General features: G+C 40.1%; 1 protein-coding gene across 4 annotated transcripts in view; it reads left to right on the top strand.

The window, feature by feature from the left end:
• Positions 1 to 16,956, top strand: part of clip2 (CAP-GLY domain containing linker protein 2) — a 58,761-nt gene that overhangs the window by 24,234 nt on the left and 17,571 nt on the right. For all 4 annotated transcript variants that reach the window (XM_042007893.1, XM_042007891.1, XM_042007894.1 and 1 more), the window contains exons 4-8: positions 2,084 to 2,208; positions 3,612 to 3,825; positions 7,788 to 7,985; positions 8,073 to 8,176; positions 10,943 to 11,003. In XM_042007893.1, the coding sequence (XP_041863827.1) occupies positions 2,084 to 2,208; positions 3,612 to 3,825; positions 7,788 to 7,985; positions 8,073 to 8,176; positions 10,943 to 11,003 (702 nt within the window). The remainder of the gene's footprint in view (positions 1 to 2,083; positions 2,209 to 3,611; positions 3,826 to 7,787; positions 7,986 to 8,072; positions 8,177 to 10,942; positions 11,004 to 16,956) is intronic.

The raw sequence follows: 16,956 nt of genomic DNA, 5'->3' as shown, positions 1-16,956 counted from the left end.
AGAGGATAAAGTTTACTGGCTTAGAAAGAAGAAGCACAAAGTTTTTTAGTTCAAAAATGATAAAACCTTCTCTGGGTTTAGGATCTCAAATATGAAGATTTTTCTTTTTAATTGACCTTAAGTTTTTATTATTTGTGAAATTTCAGTCTACAGTCTGTAAGTTGGGACCTTGAGGTGTGTTCACAGCGGCCACCAGAGATGCTATTCTGCATATCTTGGTTGGAACCAGCTCTGATTTGACCTCCTGTTGTCTTTCTATCATCTCCAACCAGTCTGCCCATTCTCCTCTTACCTCAGACACTAACCAGACATTCTGGTCCAGACAACTGCTGCTCACTGGATATTTTCTCTTCTTCAGACCATTCTCTGTAAACCCTAGAGATGGCTGTGTGAAAATCCCAGTAAATACTCAGACCAACAACCGTGCCACGTTCAAAGTCACTTAGATCCTCTTTCGTCCTCATTCTGATGCTCAGTTCTATGCAAATGTTTACCGTTATTAGAAGAACTTTTTGATTTACCTATATGTTGTAGAAACTGAGTTTTTATTCTGACAACTGTCTTGATCTCAGGGCAGAAATCAAGAAAATTATAAATTTATTTTATCTTCGAAGAAAGAAAAAAAAAAGGAAATTGTGCAGATTTTCAACCAGCATCAGATTTTTAGTTCTAACGCATCAGTAACTTCATCTCTTAATGATTTGAACTGGAAGAGAAAAATCTTTACCATTTATTTGGCTCATGCTGCAGCATCTGAAGTTTAATCCTGAAGAATAAATAACTGTTCTGATTGAAAGAGAATAGTTTAGGCTCTGCTGTTCTGGCATATGTTGACCAGTCTGGAGAGAAGTTTAGTGAATTAAACCAACAGACTTGGACGCAGCATGTGTGTGTTGGTAGCTGAACAGCAGAGGTGGCAACTCTGTTGACTGTTGACTCCATCAGGACTGTTTTCATCTAACTGAGGGAACGATGGAGGCGTTTCAGTTTGTGATAAAGACGGTGAAGTTTACAAGAATTGTTTGTCACATTATTCCAACTTCATGGGCAACTGTGTATATCTTGCTTTTTTTAATTAAAGCATCTTATTGATCTTAACAATCTCTTAACTCTAATTAATCCTGTAAAGTTTACATAAAAAAAAAACTCCACATATTTTTCTTTTCCTTTGGTCAGTAATAACAAGAGAGTCACATTATTTACAACACATATGAAAAACATGGAAAACTCATATTAACTAAATGTGAACCACATGAAAATGTTCCAGAACCACATGTACAAATGTGGTTTTCCTGGCCATATTTGTCAGAGCTGAGTGTAATCAACTAGGTTGTGTGACCCAAAATTAAACAAGATAATCAATGTTTAAAATATTTAGGATGGACATTCAGGTCTACTCCTGTCTGAGCTGAAACAACTTTTTGTAGCGTTTACTCACAAATACTTCACAGCTGGGTTGCCTTATTTAAAGTTTTCTCAATGACTCATTGTTTAGTTGAGAAGTCTGAATCCATCCATCCGTCTTCATTTATTACAACGCAGGCGAACTGGGGGCTGAAGTCTATTCCAGCAGCTTCTAGGTGAGAGGCAGGGTACACCTGGACAGGAAGAGGCTGGAGTACTGTCTGATGTTGTGAACATTAGGGTCTAACCTTTGAGCAGCAGTTGAAAATAAACACAGTTGTCCTGTTTTATTAGATTTATAGCAGCTGATTATGTCACATTTTTTTCAGCCCTTATGAGGACCGATTGGGTTTCCAGGGTTCAGCATTTCTGTGTTTTGGTCTGTTTTTGCCATAAGAACAAGAGAGTTTTCTAAATTTTGGAAAAATTTAGTCTTTTTAAATTGTAAGAAATTGAGAAAAGGTGCAGAAAGTCAAGGAATTCAACAAGCACCGTTACCTTTCAGAGAAACTAAGCTAATTCTGAGAAATTTGCTCATTTTCAAAGCGTGTTTAATTTTTGTGCCAAAGTATCAAATCTCATGACTTACGGATGACTTATAATGTAAAATTCAATTATGATAATTCTCTCACACTTTCTCACCTTTAATTATCCTCTGATTCATTTTCTTCATGTTCAGGTCGGAGGCTCTAAGATGGGAGTCATCCGTTACATGGGAGAAACCGACTTTGCTAAGGGTGAATGGTGCGGGGTCGAGTTGGATGAGCCCCTGGGGAAGAATGATGGTGCTGTAGCTGGTACAAGGTATACACACTCAGACACACACACACTACACATCCCTTTTTTTTACCTCTAAAAGGAAATTAAGAGGAAGGATGTGGATCCATCTGTTCAGCCGTTTTTCTGTGATCATGTTGCTCATGAAATCATCCCGACTGACCGTCCAGTTCTGATCAGGCCTGCTTTTGTTGGGCTTTTTTCCACATCCATTCAGCATTTTTATGAAATTTAGGGCTTACTTTTAGCCCAGTAATAGATGATCATCCATTAGTGTTTGACTCAGTGAATCATCTAATGATGAAACCAAGACATTTTAGTCATCTGGTTCTGTGATTCTGTGTGAGAATCTTTGTTCTGATTTTCTCTAAGTTAAAGAGCTGTATCACAGGGGTGTTGCTAGACATAGAGCTCTTCTGGGGCCCAGGCCCCCCATTACTCAGATCACATTTGTATCATAAAGACCTGTTCTATTCATTCCATCTACTTCTCTTTGTTAAGTCTACCTATACTGTGTCTGAAACTGATATATCTGACAGAGGAAAAAGAAATGAGCTTTTATGGGGAAATGTGTACACAAATTAAGCTTTTTTTTAAGGTGTAAGACAAATACTCTGCAGATGTAAATGTAAACTAATAAAACCTTAAAATCTATTATGCTTTTGATACTTTCTTTATTCCAAAATAAAATCAAAACAACAAAAGTATGATTAGATTCAGCCACTTAAGATGAATCCCCTGTTTAGGCATTGATTGTCCCCCACGTTTGTACTAAAATTAGGAAAATAGAATTTCAGTATCATGTTTCTTCAGACTGAAACAGACTTTGACTCTTAATCACTTTAAATCTGCATTGAAAGACCTGGAGGGGCAGTCATTACCCTGTCACTGCTTTCAGATCCTTTTTATATTGGTTGAATTTCTTAGTTTGCTTCATTTAGTTTGTTTTTAACTGGGATTGTCTCTTGTTTATGGGTTATGCTGATGGTTTTCTTTCCTAGGAATCCCTTGGAAAATAGGATTTTCTTGGTTAAAGATTGGCTTAAAAATAGACAAAATGTGAACTGAAGAACAAGAACGAAGAGAAAGGTTTAAAAATATATGCTGAAGTATTATGCTTCAGCCTGGGCCTTTTCAGTCACTTTATAATATTGTTTGTACTGAACACATTTTGTGTTTACTATGTAACTGAATAAAAATTGAATTGAAAAAAATCTGGCCAAACATTTGGTTGTTTCTTCACCTTTCTACATTTTTAAAATGGAATTATAATTTTAAGGGTTATCGTTTTATACACAAGCATCCTGGAAGAGCAAATTAAAAGCAATTAGGTCTTCATCCTTCAAATGGATAAGTGAATCATTTTAAGTCAGTTCCATGACTGCAAACAGCTTCACCGTCTTACATCCTCCTTCCTTATCTTCCTGCAGATACTTCCAGTGTCTTCCTAAGTTTGGCCTGTTTGCTCCGATCCATAAGGTGATCCGCATCGGCTTCCCGTCCACCAGCCCAGCCAAGGCAAAGAAGAGCAAGCGGGTGGCCATGGGGGTCTCCTCTCTGGCCCACAGCCCCAGCAGCTCCTCCATCAGTTCAGTCAGCTCGGTGGCCTCCTCTGTGGGTGGACGACCGAGCCGAGCTGGACTGGTAAGACGGCTGCGATGCACAGAGAGCCGACGGGCTCCTCAGAGTGTGACGTCCAGTTTAAAAGAATGGTTTGACTTACTGTGGGATGCCTTAATTTGTCTTCTTGCTGAGAGTTAGATGATCAGTTTTCTCATCTGTGAGCTTGATTCGAAGTCTTGGTCAGTCTTGTTGCCACCATGAGGTTGAAAGGTGAAACGAACAAGATGCTGCATGTCAGAAAGTGAGGTTTACAGATTTGGTTTCCTTTGGAAAAAGCCAAGCTAGCATTTTGCTGTCTTTATGCTAAGCTAAGCTAACTGGCTGCTGGTAGGAAACCTCTCATCTGACTCTTAACAAGAAAGCAAAGGTCCCCATATTATTATTTCACTGTAAGTAATCACATCCCCACTTCTTCACATTATGCAAGAAGTATTGAAGGAAATTTGTATTTTTACTGCTGTGCAGACAAAGAGAGCTGAGCTGGTTTTAAACACTGTGTCTTTAAGACCCTCAGCTATGCCTGGCAGCAAACTGAAGTGAATGGTACATCAGGGTATCTCACATTGATTTTAGCTTCTGGTTCCAAGCCAGTGCCTGGATGAAGAAAACTCCCCTTTACTTTGCTTAATTGTTGGCAGCAGCATCAGACAGCACTGAAAGCAACCTTTGTTAATTATCTAACCAATCAGGCTGCACAGAACATACCCGTATACAAAGACGTTTGTTCTGTCGTCGTTTTCACTTTGTCAAGTAGTAAACAACAAAGGATTGTCCCTAATGTAGACAGTTCATCTGAAGGTACATAAATAAAGATTCACAGTAGGAATCAGTTAACATAAAACAGAACAGAGTAGAAATAATGAATTAACCTGCAGTTACCATATATTTGACTTTGCACTGAAACCCCTCAAAAACTTTTATTAGCAGTTTTTGTTTTATTAGTCTATTTTCATAAATTTTTAAAATTCCATGAAGAATTGTAATTCACAAACCTAACCCCTGTACAAAAACTCCATTTATCTTCTGTTTAAACAGAAGTCAGAGCTGAAGCGTGACATTTAAAATCTTTTCAAAGAACTCCCTCTAGTGTTCAGACATGATATTACATCTTTCAGTCAAGTTGCGAGCTAATTTTCTCCATCTTCATGTTGCAGCTGTTTCTTATTTAATCCAGAAACCTCATAGAATGAAATAACAACGTTTTTGACCTAATATTCAATTCAATTCTTTATTTCAGACTCACAATTTGGTCCATATAAAACCAAACAACAAAACAAAACAGAAGGAAAAAGAGACAATACAGAGAAACTATACAACTTTGTCCATAATCTATACAAGCACTTTCTCCAGTGCCTCCAGAGTCCAGAGTTGTATCGTACACTGCTCATCTTAGGCATTGTTAAAACCATAATGATATCATTTTTAGAATCCTCCAGTCTCATAATGAATTTATAGACAAAATTCTTAAGAACAGCATGTAAAGTGGGCAAAGCATTCTGCACAAACAGCTGGCTGGCACCCGTCCATCTAGGAACCTTCAGTAAAATTCTAAAAGAATCATTAAATGCAACTTGCAGTTTATTAAATTTAGCTTTACTATAGCTGCACCACAAGTGGGCAGTGTACAGAGGTGTGCAGTAAGCTTTAAACAAAGCGATTTTAACATTATAAGAGCACATCCTAAATTTACGTGCCAGCATATTTGCCTGTGCATACAGTTTACAATACAGTCTCTGAATATCATCGTCATCACTATGGTCGTCCCTGAGGACATGACTGAGATATTTTACTTCATTCACAACATGTAATTCAAAGTCTCCCAGAAGAAAAGAGGGGAAAGCTCCCTTCCTGTCCTCTTTAAACATCACAATCATAACAACAGACTTTAGTGTTGAAGCTTATATCAAATTGCTGACCAAAATCTGAGCAGATTCTGAGGAGCTGCTGCAGGTCGGCAGAATAAGGAGACATGACGACTAAGTCATTAGCGTACAAAGATGGTTAAGATGCCTCTCTCCCACCACACAGCCAGTTTTACAGTTTCCAAGTCTTTGAGAAAGAGTGTCCATATACAAGTTAAAGAGCCCAGGGGACAAAACGCCGCCTTGTCTCACCCCATTAGTTACCAAAAAGGGTTCAGAAGTTTTATTACCCCATCTAACCTGCTAATACTAATAAAACCTAATACTTTAAAAAGCACATAGATATGTTTGTAGTTTAAAGCTTAACGTGGACAGAATTTTTTAGAGTTTTCATATCATCGCCCTATGATTATTTCATATACACTACCCACCCAAAAGGAAGAAAAGACGCTTGCTAATATTTGGTTGGACCTCCTTCAGCTTTGATTCCAGCAGCTTCCCTGTGTCATTGTCTCGATAAGCTTCTGCAATGTCACAAGATTTATTTCCACCCAGCATTGCAATAATTTTTCACCAAGATCTTGTATTGATGATGGGCAGATCTGACCACTGTGCAAAGCCTTTTCCAGCACATCCCAAAGATTCTCCATTGGGTTCAGGTCTGGACTCTGTGGTGGCCAGTACATGTGAGAAAATGATGTCTCTTGTTCCCTGAACCACTCTTTTACAATCTGAGCCCCATGAATCCTGTCACTGTCATCTTGGAATATGGCCGTGCCATCAGGGAAGCTGGAGTAACCTGCTCATTCAGTATATTAAAGTATCAGCTGACCTCATTCTTTGGACACATAATGTTGCTGAACCTAAACCTGACCAACTGCAGCAACCCCAGATAATAGACTTCCCCCACAGGCTTGTACAGTAGGCACTAGGCATGATGGCTGCATCACTTCATCTGCTTCTCTTCTTATCCTGATGCTCCCACCACTCTGGAACAGGGTAAATCTGGACTCATCAGACCACATGACCTTCTTCTATTGCTCCAGAGTCCAGTCTTTATGCTCCTTAGCAAACTGAACCTTTTTTCTCTGGTTAGCCTCACTAATTAATACACAGCTTTTCAATCCCAATCCATTGAGCTACTTTCACATTGTTCATGTGAAAATGTTCTTTCGTTTACTATTAAACATAGTCCTACTGGTGTTTTTTTTTTTTTTTTTAATCATCTCAATATGACCAAATGTCTAAGTGACCACAGATCACAACCACATTTCTTCAACAATGGTTCCCCACTATCCTTGCAGGTTTTCATAATGTTGGACAGTTCTTGACCCAGTTTTAGTAGTTTCAGCATCTCCTTGGATGTTTTCTTTGCTTGATGCCAATAATTTGACCCTTCTGAAACAGACTGACATCTTTTCCACGACCACAGGACGTGTCTTTCACATGGTTGTTTAATCAAATATTCATCCATGCATTAATTATTCAATGGGAGGCTCTTACCTATTTGCTTAGTTAAATCAGGAGTATCATTAACCAGTGTCTATGGTGTCTCAGATGTAAGTCGCTTTGAAGAAAAGCATCTGCCAAATGACTGTAGACTACAATAGTCCCTGAAAAAAGGACTGTTGTGTTCATGTTTCCGGTCCACATCCAGGGGTTCTTGCTTTATAGACAGCTGTGAGAGAATCAGGAGGGCTTCACAAAGGGAGCAGGGGAAGCCCAAGTAAGCAACTACAGTTAAGAAAGCAAGCACAATCCTGCAACTCACAGTACTTACAAGAAACTTCACAGAAAAATAAGCCCAACAGTGACTTTGCAACACTTCCCATGTCGTGCTGCATCACTGCTATAAACAGGAAGAAGCTCACAGCTGCTGGTCATAATGTATTAATTTAGCCATTAACGGAGTAACGCATCATAGAGTAATGGTAACTTAGTTACTATATTTAAAGAGTATTGCATTAGAGTATTAGTTACTGACAAAAGTAACAGCATTACAATAATGTGTTACTACCCAATACTGACATTCACAACATATCAGAAAGAAAGAAAACAAAAGAAGAGATGAAAGATCGCAGCATCCATTCTTTCACATGTTCTGTCTTTCCTCACTTTAAGCTCACAGAGACGTCGTCGCGCTATGCCCGTAAGATCTCGGGCACCACTGCGCTGCAGGAAGCCCTGAAGGAGAAGCAGCAGCACATCGAGCAGCTGTTGGCTGAGAGGGACCTGGAGCGAGCCGAGGTTGCCAAGGCAACCAGCCACATCTGCGAGGTAGAGAAAGAGCTGAGCGTCCTCAAAACGCAGCACATGCAGGTATGGAAAAGGCTGCAGGTGTCCGTGAGGGAAGGAGTTGCAAGCCATAACCTGACACGCTGACAGTCGTCTTCTTTCTGCCCGCAGTACGTCTCGGAGAACGAGAGCACGCTCCAGCAGGTCCGAACCATGTTGGCCAGCACTCAGAAAGATAAACTGGAACTGGCCAACCAGCTGGAAGAGGAGAAGAGGTGATCTCACACACACATCATGTGCTGAAATCAAAATGAAAGTAACCTAAGTGTCCTGTTCTGCTCCTGGTTTTTCATCCGCTCTATTCTTCTGGCAGCAATGATATCTGAATGAGATATGATGAGATAATCACAAGCTTTAAATTAGATTAGAAGAAAAAATATATATATATATATATATATATATATATATATATATATATATATATATATACATATATATAAAAATAGAGTCTCTGAAGTAAAGATGACCTTCTCTCCTTGTTTCTGTTCTTGTCTCCTCTGCTTGCATCTCTGGTGGGAGGGAATAAATGTGAGGAGGGGAGTTGAGGAGAGGAAATGAGGAATGTTCAAATTAGGGAAATGGGATACGGGGAGAGACTGGAAGCAGTGGGAAACAACTTTCCTGGCTCTGTCTCCCAGGACTGTATGTAAACAAACTTATAAACGAAGGGGTTTAATGTGTGCAACTTCCTGAATTCTTCTAATTTCTCGTCATTCCTGCACGTTATCTTCCTGCGAGGTTTGCACAGATGCAAAAAAGTCCTTAACCCCTTAACGTCTGAATTTGTTTAGTTATATAAAAAGAAAATTAATATATTCAAAAAAACTAAAATAAAAAGACTGGAATAAAATAGATATTAAATAAATTAATAACACTGTATATAGTGTTATACTCAGAATACAGAAATAAATAATATAGAAATAAACACTTAATACTTGTAATAATACTAATAATAAATAAATGAAATAGATTGATTAGAAAACAAATAAAATAAAGAAAGCCAGAAATGGTTTTGTTTCTAGTCACAGGGAGATAAAATTGTTTTCTAAGTTATAACTGAGAGGAAACATTGGGCCTATATGAACAAAAGCCCTGGTTACAAACTTTTTACAAAAATTGTGGCTTCCATGAAAGTCTTTGTATGATTTCTTAGGTCCCGTCTTACTAACATGTTTGAAGCCAATGCTTAAAGCCACTAGAATGTTACCAAGTTGCATTCAATTTTCACCAAGATCTTGTACTGATGGGAGAGTCCAACCACCGCTCTAAGTTTTCTCCAGCACATCCCAAAGATTCTCCATGGGGTTCAGGTCTGGACTCTGTGGTGGCCAACCCACGTATGAAAATGATGTCTCCTGTTCCCTGAACCACTCTTTTACAATCTGAGCCCCATGAATCCTGGCACTGTCATCTTGGAATGTGGCTGTTCAGGATTTTTTTTCAACCACCGTTAATTAATTCTTGCTGGAAAGCGATGGTTCTCCACTATTCTTCCAGTTTTTAATGATGCGTTAGACAGTTTTTAACCCAATTTTAGTAGTTTCTGCATCTCTGTAGAGGTTTTTTCTGCTGCAATTCATTTCAAAGTTTATTTCAGACATGTCCTTTCATTTACAATATTTAAAATATTCACATCTTCACATTTCATGTCTGAAAAGGAGTAAGTAGAAGTATAAACTTGTACAGCCCTACCTTGATGCCAGTGATTTGATCATTCTGGAACAGACTAACATGTCTTTCCACATGGCTGTTTAAGAAATGAGAAGCTAGTTTTTGCATCCGTTGGGTTAAATAACTTGCTGCAGCTAAAAGATACCCATGAAGTAGGCTCGTACGTATTTGCTAAGTTAAATCTAGGTGGCAACTTGTTTTTTGGCCAGGCAGTGTAGTAACATACTGACTGACTCCTACTGTGTTTAAAATCATTGTTTGTGTTGTTTTCTGTTGTTCAGTGAATTAAAACACAATAAAATAGTTTAATTCTGTTGCTGATCTTTTTAAAACCTTGAATAGACTGCACACGTGTGGATTAAAACAAATATCTTGGACACCTGTGACTCCCAGAGCCACCTGCTGAATGTGGTCTTTGATAGCTGAATAGTACTACACAGTGGCTTTTTATACCATAATGATAAGTTTTGTTAGAAAATCAGGGTTATGTCCTGGTCGTCTGGTAAATACCACCACTGATCGACCTTCAGACAGAGGTTTTATTTACATCAGATCCTCCATTTGTTATATTTGCATCTTAAAGGATGCTGGATGTTTTTGGACGCAGCAGGAGGTCATTTGCTTTACAAACAGTAGGATGTTCAGTAAAGAGAGATGAACATTTATTTTAGGGTGCACCACTTACCTCTAAAGCCAGGACACCTCCAGGATGTTTGTCCCGACGCATTCATGCTGCTGTCCTACAGGCTGCTGTCCAAGTTCAGGAAGAATTAACGTGCATAAACCTGCTTTTATTATTTTCTCTATTTGATTATATAGAACCAATTTATCACTTTAAAAATCAGGACAAACAGGTTTCAGTACACATTTTTTTTTATTTACATTCTTTCCTTTGGAATCTCTTTTTGCACACGACCCGTCAACTTGCACCTTTTATGGGCATTTTTTGGGTGTTTACATGCAAATTTGAGACAAATGACACCTTTAACTTAAAGGTTGGTATTCACCAGTCTAAGAGGAAAAATTTTGTGGCCTATAAACACGTTCATGAATCTGATGGAGAGTTTTTGTAAAAAGAAAAAAATCTTAAGTACAAGGTAAGAACAAATTAAAGAAGAATGGTAAGAAGATATTGTTGAATGAGGCCAAACGTGAGCAGAGATCGATTTGTCAAATAAATCAAACTTTAACACTTGACCAGTACTTCACACTGGCGCCCTGCTGGTCCTGTGACGGACTGCTGACCCATCCAGGTCCAAATGGATGGATTGAATCGTTTTAGTTCATGACCCACATTCTTGTTTTTCCAGGAAAGTGGAAGATCTCCAGTTCAGAGTAGAAGAGGAGTCCATCACCAAAGGAGACCTGGAGGTATTTGTCAGCATTATTCACTCCTGTTTTATAAATAGAATATATGAGCCGTATATGCGCTGTACAGGTCCACGATAGCCGATGGACATCAAGACAGAAAGAGGGGGAAGGTGATCGTGTGTTTTGAAAGATGTGCAAACTTTCTGTATATCACATAAACACATAGACATTTGATTTAATGAACATAAAGGAGGTTTAATCAGAGTTCAGTTCTCTTTTTATTTTTTATTTATTTATTTTTTTGCTGTAGCAGGACGAATGAACGTCTGATTCACATCTTCTCCGCCCACTGAGCTGCTTTCCTCAGCTACGCAGATGTTAATAAATTATAGCAGAAAAACAGCGAATGGATGTCTGAATGTTTAGTTCAGATTCAGGATCTGTTCATGTTTCCATCTCTAACTGGAGAGAAATCTGAAGGGAAGGAGATGCTAGCTGTCCCTGTGCAAGTAGGATGATTACAGTTCTAATAATCCATGGAAAGTATATCGTCACTGTTAACAGACAAAGATGATCAAAGAGTAATTAAAAGGTTATCTGCTGGAATCAGAAAGATAAACACTCAGCTTTGCTCTGCAACATATCATATTGACTTTCATAAATCTGTTTTCTTTCTGTCAACAAATCTGATGAAAAGTTTCAAACCAGCCACCGCAGAGAAGCTGAAAACTAGACGAACCTGTTGTCTCATAAGAAATTGCTGCATTTCAAGTGTCTGATGCTATTTTGTTTAACCTCTTCTTGATGAGAACCCTTTGTATAGGGGGCTTCATGAGATACTACAGTGCAGATCTATGCAGTACAGAAGATGTTGGCATACCCTAGGAAGCAGCAATGCTAGCATGTAGCAAAGCTAAATGAGGGGGAGAAACTCGGCTGAAAGACTCTACCAATCAGTGTGTCCAAAACAAACACAGTTTAAACCCCAAGCAATTATATGAGAATCTAAGACAAACATGAGAACATCACTGTCAAGTTTAGAGCTTCCACACAAACACTGTGTCAAATGAAAGCAGAGACAGATTACAAAGACATCTGTCTCATCACTGCGGGACAAAAAAGCTGAGAGCTAGCAGCCAGAATCAGAAATCATGTCTTACTTTTGAGGCCATTTTGTGGTGAAGAGTTTGATTCCAGCTCTAAAAACTCAGCTAATGTCTTCTTCTATGACTCTGCCTTTGTTTATAATTAATCATGAAGGTCTTGCTAGTTTCCATGGAGATGAAGGAGGTTTTATAGTGAAATATTCACTCTTCATAGACTATCTTGGGCTTCACTTCTTTCTGGATCCTCATGGTGTTTCTAAGGTGGGCTATCCCTGGATTCTCCTGAGTCTGACCAGTGATAGAGGTGTCCATCGTCAACATCGGCTGATGGCTTTGTGAGATATTTACCTGTGTAATGCCTCTATTAAAACACCTGGAAAACTGCTCAGGTTAACTTTCTACCTTCTACTGTGGCACAGTTCCTCATCAGACACTACTCTGCTCCTACCTGGATGAATTTGGCTGCTGTCCTCTGGTTTTCACTGAAATAATGTGGTTTTCTTTTAGGAGATAACATTTACATTTTCTACTGTGTTCCAGGTAAATTTACTCTGACACAGTAACACATATCGTGATTCTGACACTTCTGTAGTAATATCACACGTCAGCTTTCTGTAGAGACCAAGATTATACAGCGCTTGTAGTTGTGAAGATATACTTCAAGAGGCAGAACAGATAGGTTAGGTTCACCCATCTGTGCTAGGTTAACCTAGCAAGTCCTTTCAACTGGAGAAAGTGCAGATGTACCACACTGAGTGGAGAAAAGAAAGAAAAAGAACTATTTTAGGATTTTACAAACAAATAAAGCTGACATCACGAACGTCAACATCATCAGGAAGCTAATCTCTAGACGAGAATTGAAAAGGAAAAACTGATGAATACTTGGAAGAAAAGATGGTTCAATCGACTAGAACAGAAATTCAGTCAACATACAAACTGATCCAGGCTGGTGTGCTGGTATAGCAGTGTCAGCTTACACTGCCACCATCTGAAGGAAGAGGGAGGCTGTGGTAGCCCACAGGGACCCAAATGTTGTCACAGAAACATGAAACAAGCAAAAAGTTTTCCAAACTTACCTGAGGAATCCAAAAGTACTGTCCCTGAGACTAAAACAGAAGAGAAAGTTTACAGAAAACTAGACAAGGCCTTCAAAGAACTGTGAGCTCCCTGCAGGTCCTACAGGTGGAAGGTCACTGATGTTTGAAGTTGCTTTGCTGCTTCAGATGCTGAATATTATTATAAAACCTGAAGACCACCAAAAACTTGTGTAAAATGTGTTTAAAAAAAGTGTAGAGTCCAGAGTCAGAGAGTCAGACATCTCACAGAAACACCCGTGGAGAAATGTGAAAACAGCAGGCAGTAGATAGATACCAGGAGCTCTCTGCTTTCTTTGTGCTGTTCTGCTGCAAACCAAAGAAATATGAAAACATCAACCATTTTCTGGGAGAAGCGGTGTGTTATATAACAGAACTGCAGATATTTACAGCTCTGATTGTAGCTGTCATCTACACAGCCTGTTTACTGGTGTAAACACTTTGGTTGACATGGCGTTCAGTAAAGAAGGAAACAGCACGTTAAGTCGGGATCAATCATAAATGTGTTGAGCATCAGGTTAGTCAACAGCAGATGAAGTTACAGAGCTCTATGGCAGAGAATAAGATATCAGCCTCAGATACTTTGGAAATTTAAATTAGTTATAAAGAAGTGTCAGAATTCAGTATCAGCCTCATCTTTCTCCAGACTGATACTTTTACAAAAATATGTTTCAGATATTATATTTTTATGTGAATTTTCTTTCATTATCAAACACTCAGTTGATGTTTCAGTGCTCAGAATAGGCATCTCCAGACCTCTGACATCCAGCAGTGGGGGATAATAAGGTGATATAACAGTAATGGGGACAGGACACAATTATCTTAGAATGCATTCACACCAGTCTTTTTCATTAGAATCCCAGTCTGTTTGCTCCAAAAGTCAGCTTTGTTTTTCAATGTGCGAATTTAGATTTTTATCAAAGAAGCAAACCAGGTCTTGGCCTGTCTACAAACGCAGGTCTGGGTCCACCTACAAACACAGGTCTGGATCCGCCTACAAACACAGGTCTGGATCCGCCTACAAACGCAGGTCTGGATCCGCCTACAAACGCAGGTCTGGGTCCGCCTACAAACGCAGGTCTGAGTCCGCCTACAAACGCAGGTCTCGGTTCGTCTACAAACACAGGTCTGGGTCCACCTACAAACGCAGGTCTGGGTCTGCCTACAAACGCAGGTCTGGGTCTGTCTACAAACGCAGGTCTGGGTCCGCCTACAAATGCAGGTCTCAGCCCTCCTACAAACGCAGGTCTCAGCTCGCCTACAAATGCAGGTCTCGGTCCGCCTACTAACGCGGGTCTGGGCCCGCCTACAAACGCAGGTCCGGGTCCGCCTACAAATGCAAGTCTCAGCCCGCCTACAAACGCAGGTCTGGGTCCGACTACAAACGCAGGTCTCGGTTCGTCTACAAACGCAGGTCTGGGTCCGACTACAAACGCAGGTCTCAGTCCGTCTACAAACGCAGGTCTGGGTCCGCCTACAAACGCAGGTCTCGGTCCGTCTACAAACGCAGGTCTCGGTTCGTCTACAAACGCAGGTCTCGGTCCGTCTACAAACGCAGGTCTCGGTTCGTCTACAAACGCAGGTCTCAGTCCGTCTACAAACGCAGGTCTGGGTCCACCTACAAACGCAGGTCTCGGTCCGCCTACAAACGCAGGTCTCGGTTCGTCTACAAACGCAGGTCTGGGTCCACCTACAAACGCAGGTCTGGGTCCGCCTACAAACGCAGGTCTCAGTCCGTCTACAAACGCAGGTCTGGGTCCACCTACAAACGCAGGTCTGGGTCCGCCTACAAACGCAGGTCTCGGTTCGTCTACAAACGCAGGTCTAGGTCCGCCTACAAACGCAGGTCTGGGTCCGACTACAAACGCAGGTCTCGGTTCGTCTACAAACACAGGTCTGGGTCCGCCTACAAACGCAGGTCTGGGTCCGACTACAAACGCAGGTCTCAGTTCGTCTACAAACACAGGTCTGGGTCCGCCTACAAACGCAGGTCTGGGTCCGCCTACAAACGCAGGTCTCAGCCCTCCTACAAACGCAGGTCTCAGCTCGTCTACAAATGCAGGTCTCGGTCCGCCTACTAACGCGGGTCTGGGTCCGCCTACAAATGCAGGTCTGGGTCTGTCTACAAACGCAGGACTGGGTCCGACTACAAACGCAGGTCTCGGTTCGTCTACAAACGCAGGTCTCAGTCCGTCTACAAACGCAGGTCTGGGTCCGCCTACAAACGCAGGTCTCGGTCCGCCTACAAACGCAGGTCTGGGTCTGTCTACAAACGCAGGTCTGGGTCCGCCTACAAATGCAGGTCTCAGCCCTCCTACAAACGCAGGTCTCAGCTCGCCTACAAATGCAGGTCTCGGTCCGCCTACTAACGCGGGTCTGGGCCCGCCTACAAACGCAGGTCTCGGTTCGTCTACAAACGCAGGTCTGGGTCCGCCTACAAACGCAGGTCTGGGTCCACCTACAAATGCAGGTCTTGGGCGTCTTCTAACACAGGTCTCAGCTCGTCTACAAACACAGGTATGGGTTCTTCTAAGAACGCAGGTCTCAACTAAACCGGATCCCCATTCGAACCGAGTGCAGTGGACTATCCTGGTGTAAATGCACCCTCAGACTAATCTGTCCACTCAAATAAAGCAGTTTAATTAAAATATAAGCTTCAGTGAGCTTAAATTAACTCTGAATTTTGCATTTACAATAACAATGGATGTTCTCTGAAGCCCTCAATCCTTTAAAAAAAGGTGTAAATGGTTTAATCTCCATCTACATCAGACATCGGACTGTCGCAGGAGGCAGGAAAAAGTCATGAGTTTTCAACAAAAACCGAGAAAGAAGTAGATTAATTTCTATCAGAAATCCTAAATTACTAATAACAATCATTTGATCTCATGACAAAAACAGTTCAGTTTTGTATTGATGTTTTATCTTTTTCCCAGTGATAAATCACAAAATAAATTGTGTTAATGAATTCCTTCTAATCTCCAGATTGTGAAAGTCGCTCTATCTGAAAAACTGAATACAAAAAAGTTAAAAAAAAAGTTAAAACCAAATGATTGACCATCATTTTACAAAGCCCTAAAATAAACAGAGAAGGATATTTCAACTTTAAGGCCATAATTAATGATGAATAAGGAAGTTGAATGTTATATGAATGTTATATGACCTGCTGGTGCATTTAAATCTGATTTAGAAAAACAAGACATTCACAACCAGACAATACAATGGGTCTAAAGTCGCTGGTCAGGCCCTAAGCAAGGCACAAATCTACTAAAGATGGGTAAAATGCAGAGCCTAATTTCCCAAACAGGACTGATAATGTAAAAATTAAATTATTACATTACAAAGCATGACTCAATGGACACTTTACTGTAAAATAAACCCCAACGTCAGTTTTTCCCAACACATTTGTTTAAATACGTTTCCAGCTAATTCTCTTCTTTTTAAATCAAAATAAAGATAAGTGAAATTTGGAGACTTGATTTTTATTTTCCATGTTTTTCAAAGTAAACCAAAAGTTCAGGTAAGATCAAAATTACATCTAAATGCATTTAGCACAACAATGTGACATTTAATTAAAATGATTTCATTTCTTGAATCCATATGAATCTATATATCTTATTAGTTTATAAATTCTGTATTTGTTTAACTTTTGGTTGACAGCATACAAATTTGTTTTATAAAACACATTTTTCAAACCATATTATTGCTATTCTTTGGTGTTTCAGCAGCGGTTATTCGGAGGCAGTTATAGGAGGTGCAGTCCAGCCTCTGAGCTCTTCCCGTCACATGATCACCTGCTGCTACCGGGCTACATAT

This window comes from Melanotaenia boesemani, chromosome 15 (assembly GCF_017639745.1).
Source record: "Melanotaenia boesemani isolate fMelBoe1 chromosome 15, fMelBoe1.pri, whole genome shotgun sequence".
Lineage (NCBI taxonomy): Eukaryota > Metazoa > Chordata > Actinopteri > Atheriniformes > Melanotaeniidae > Melanotaenia > Melanotaenia boesemani.
This window is presented reverse-complemented; position numbering and strand designations above follow the sequence as displayed.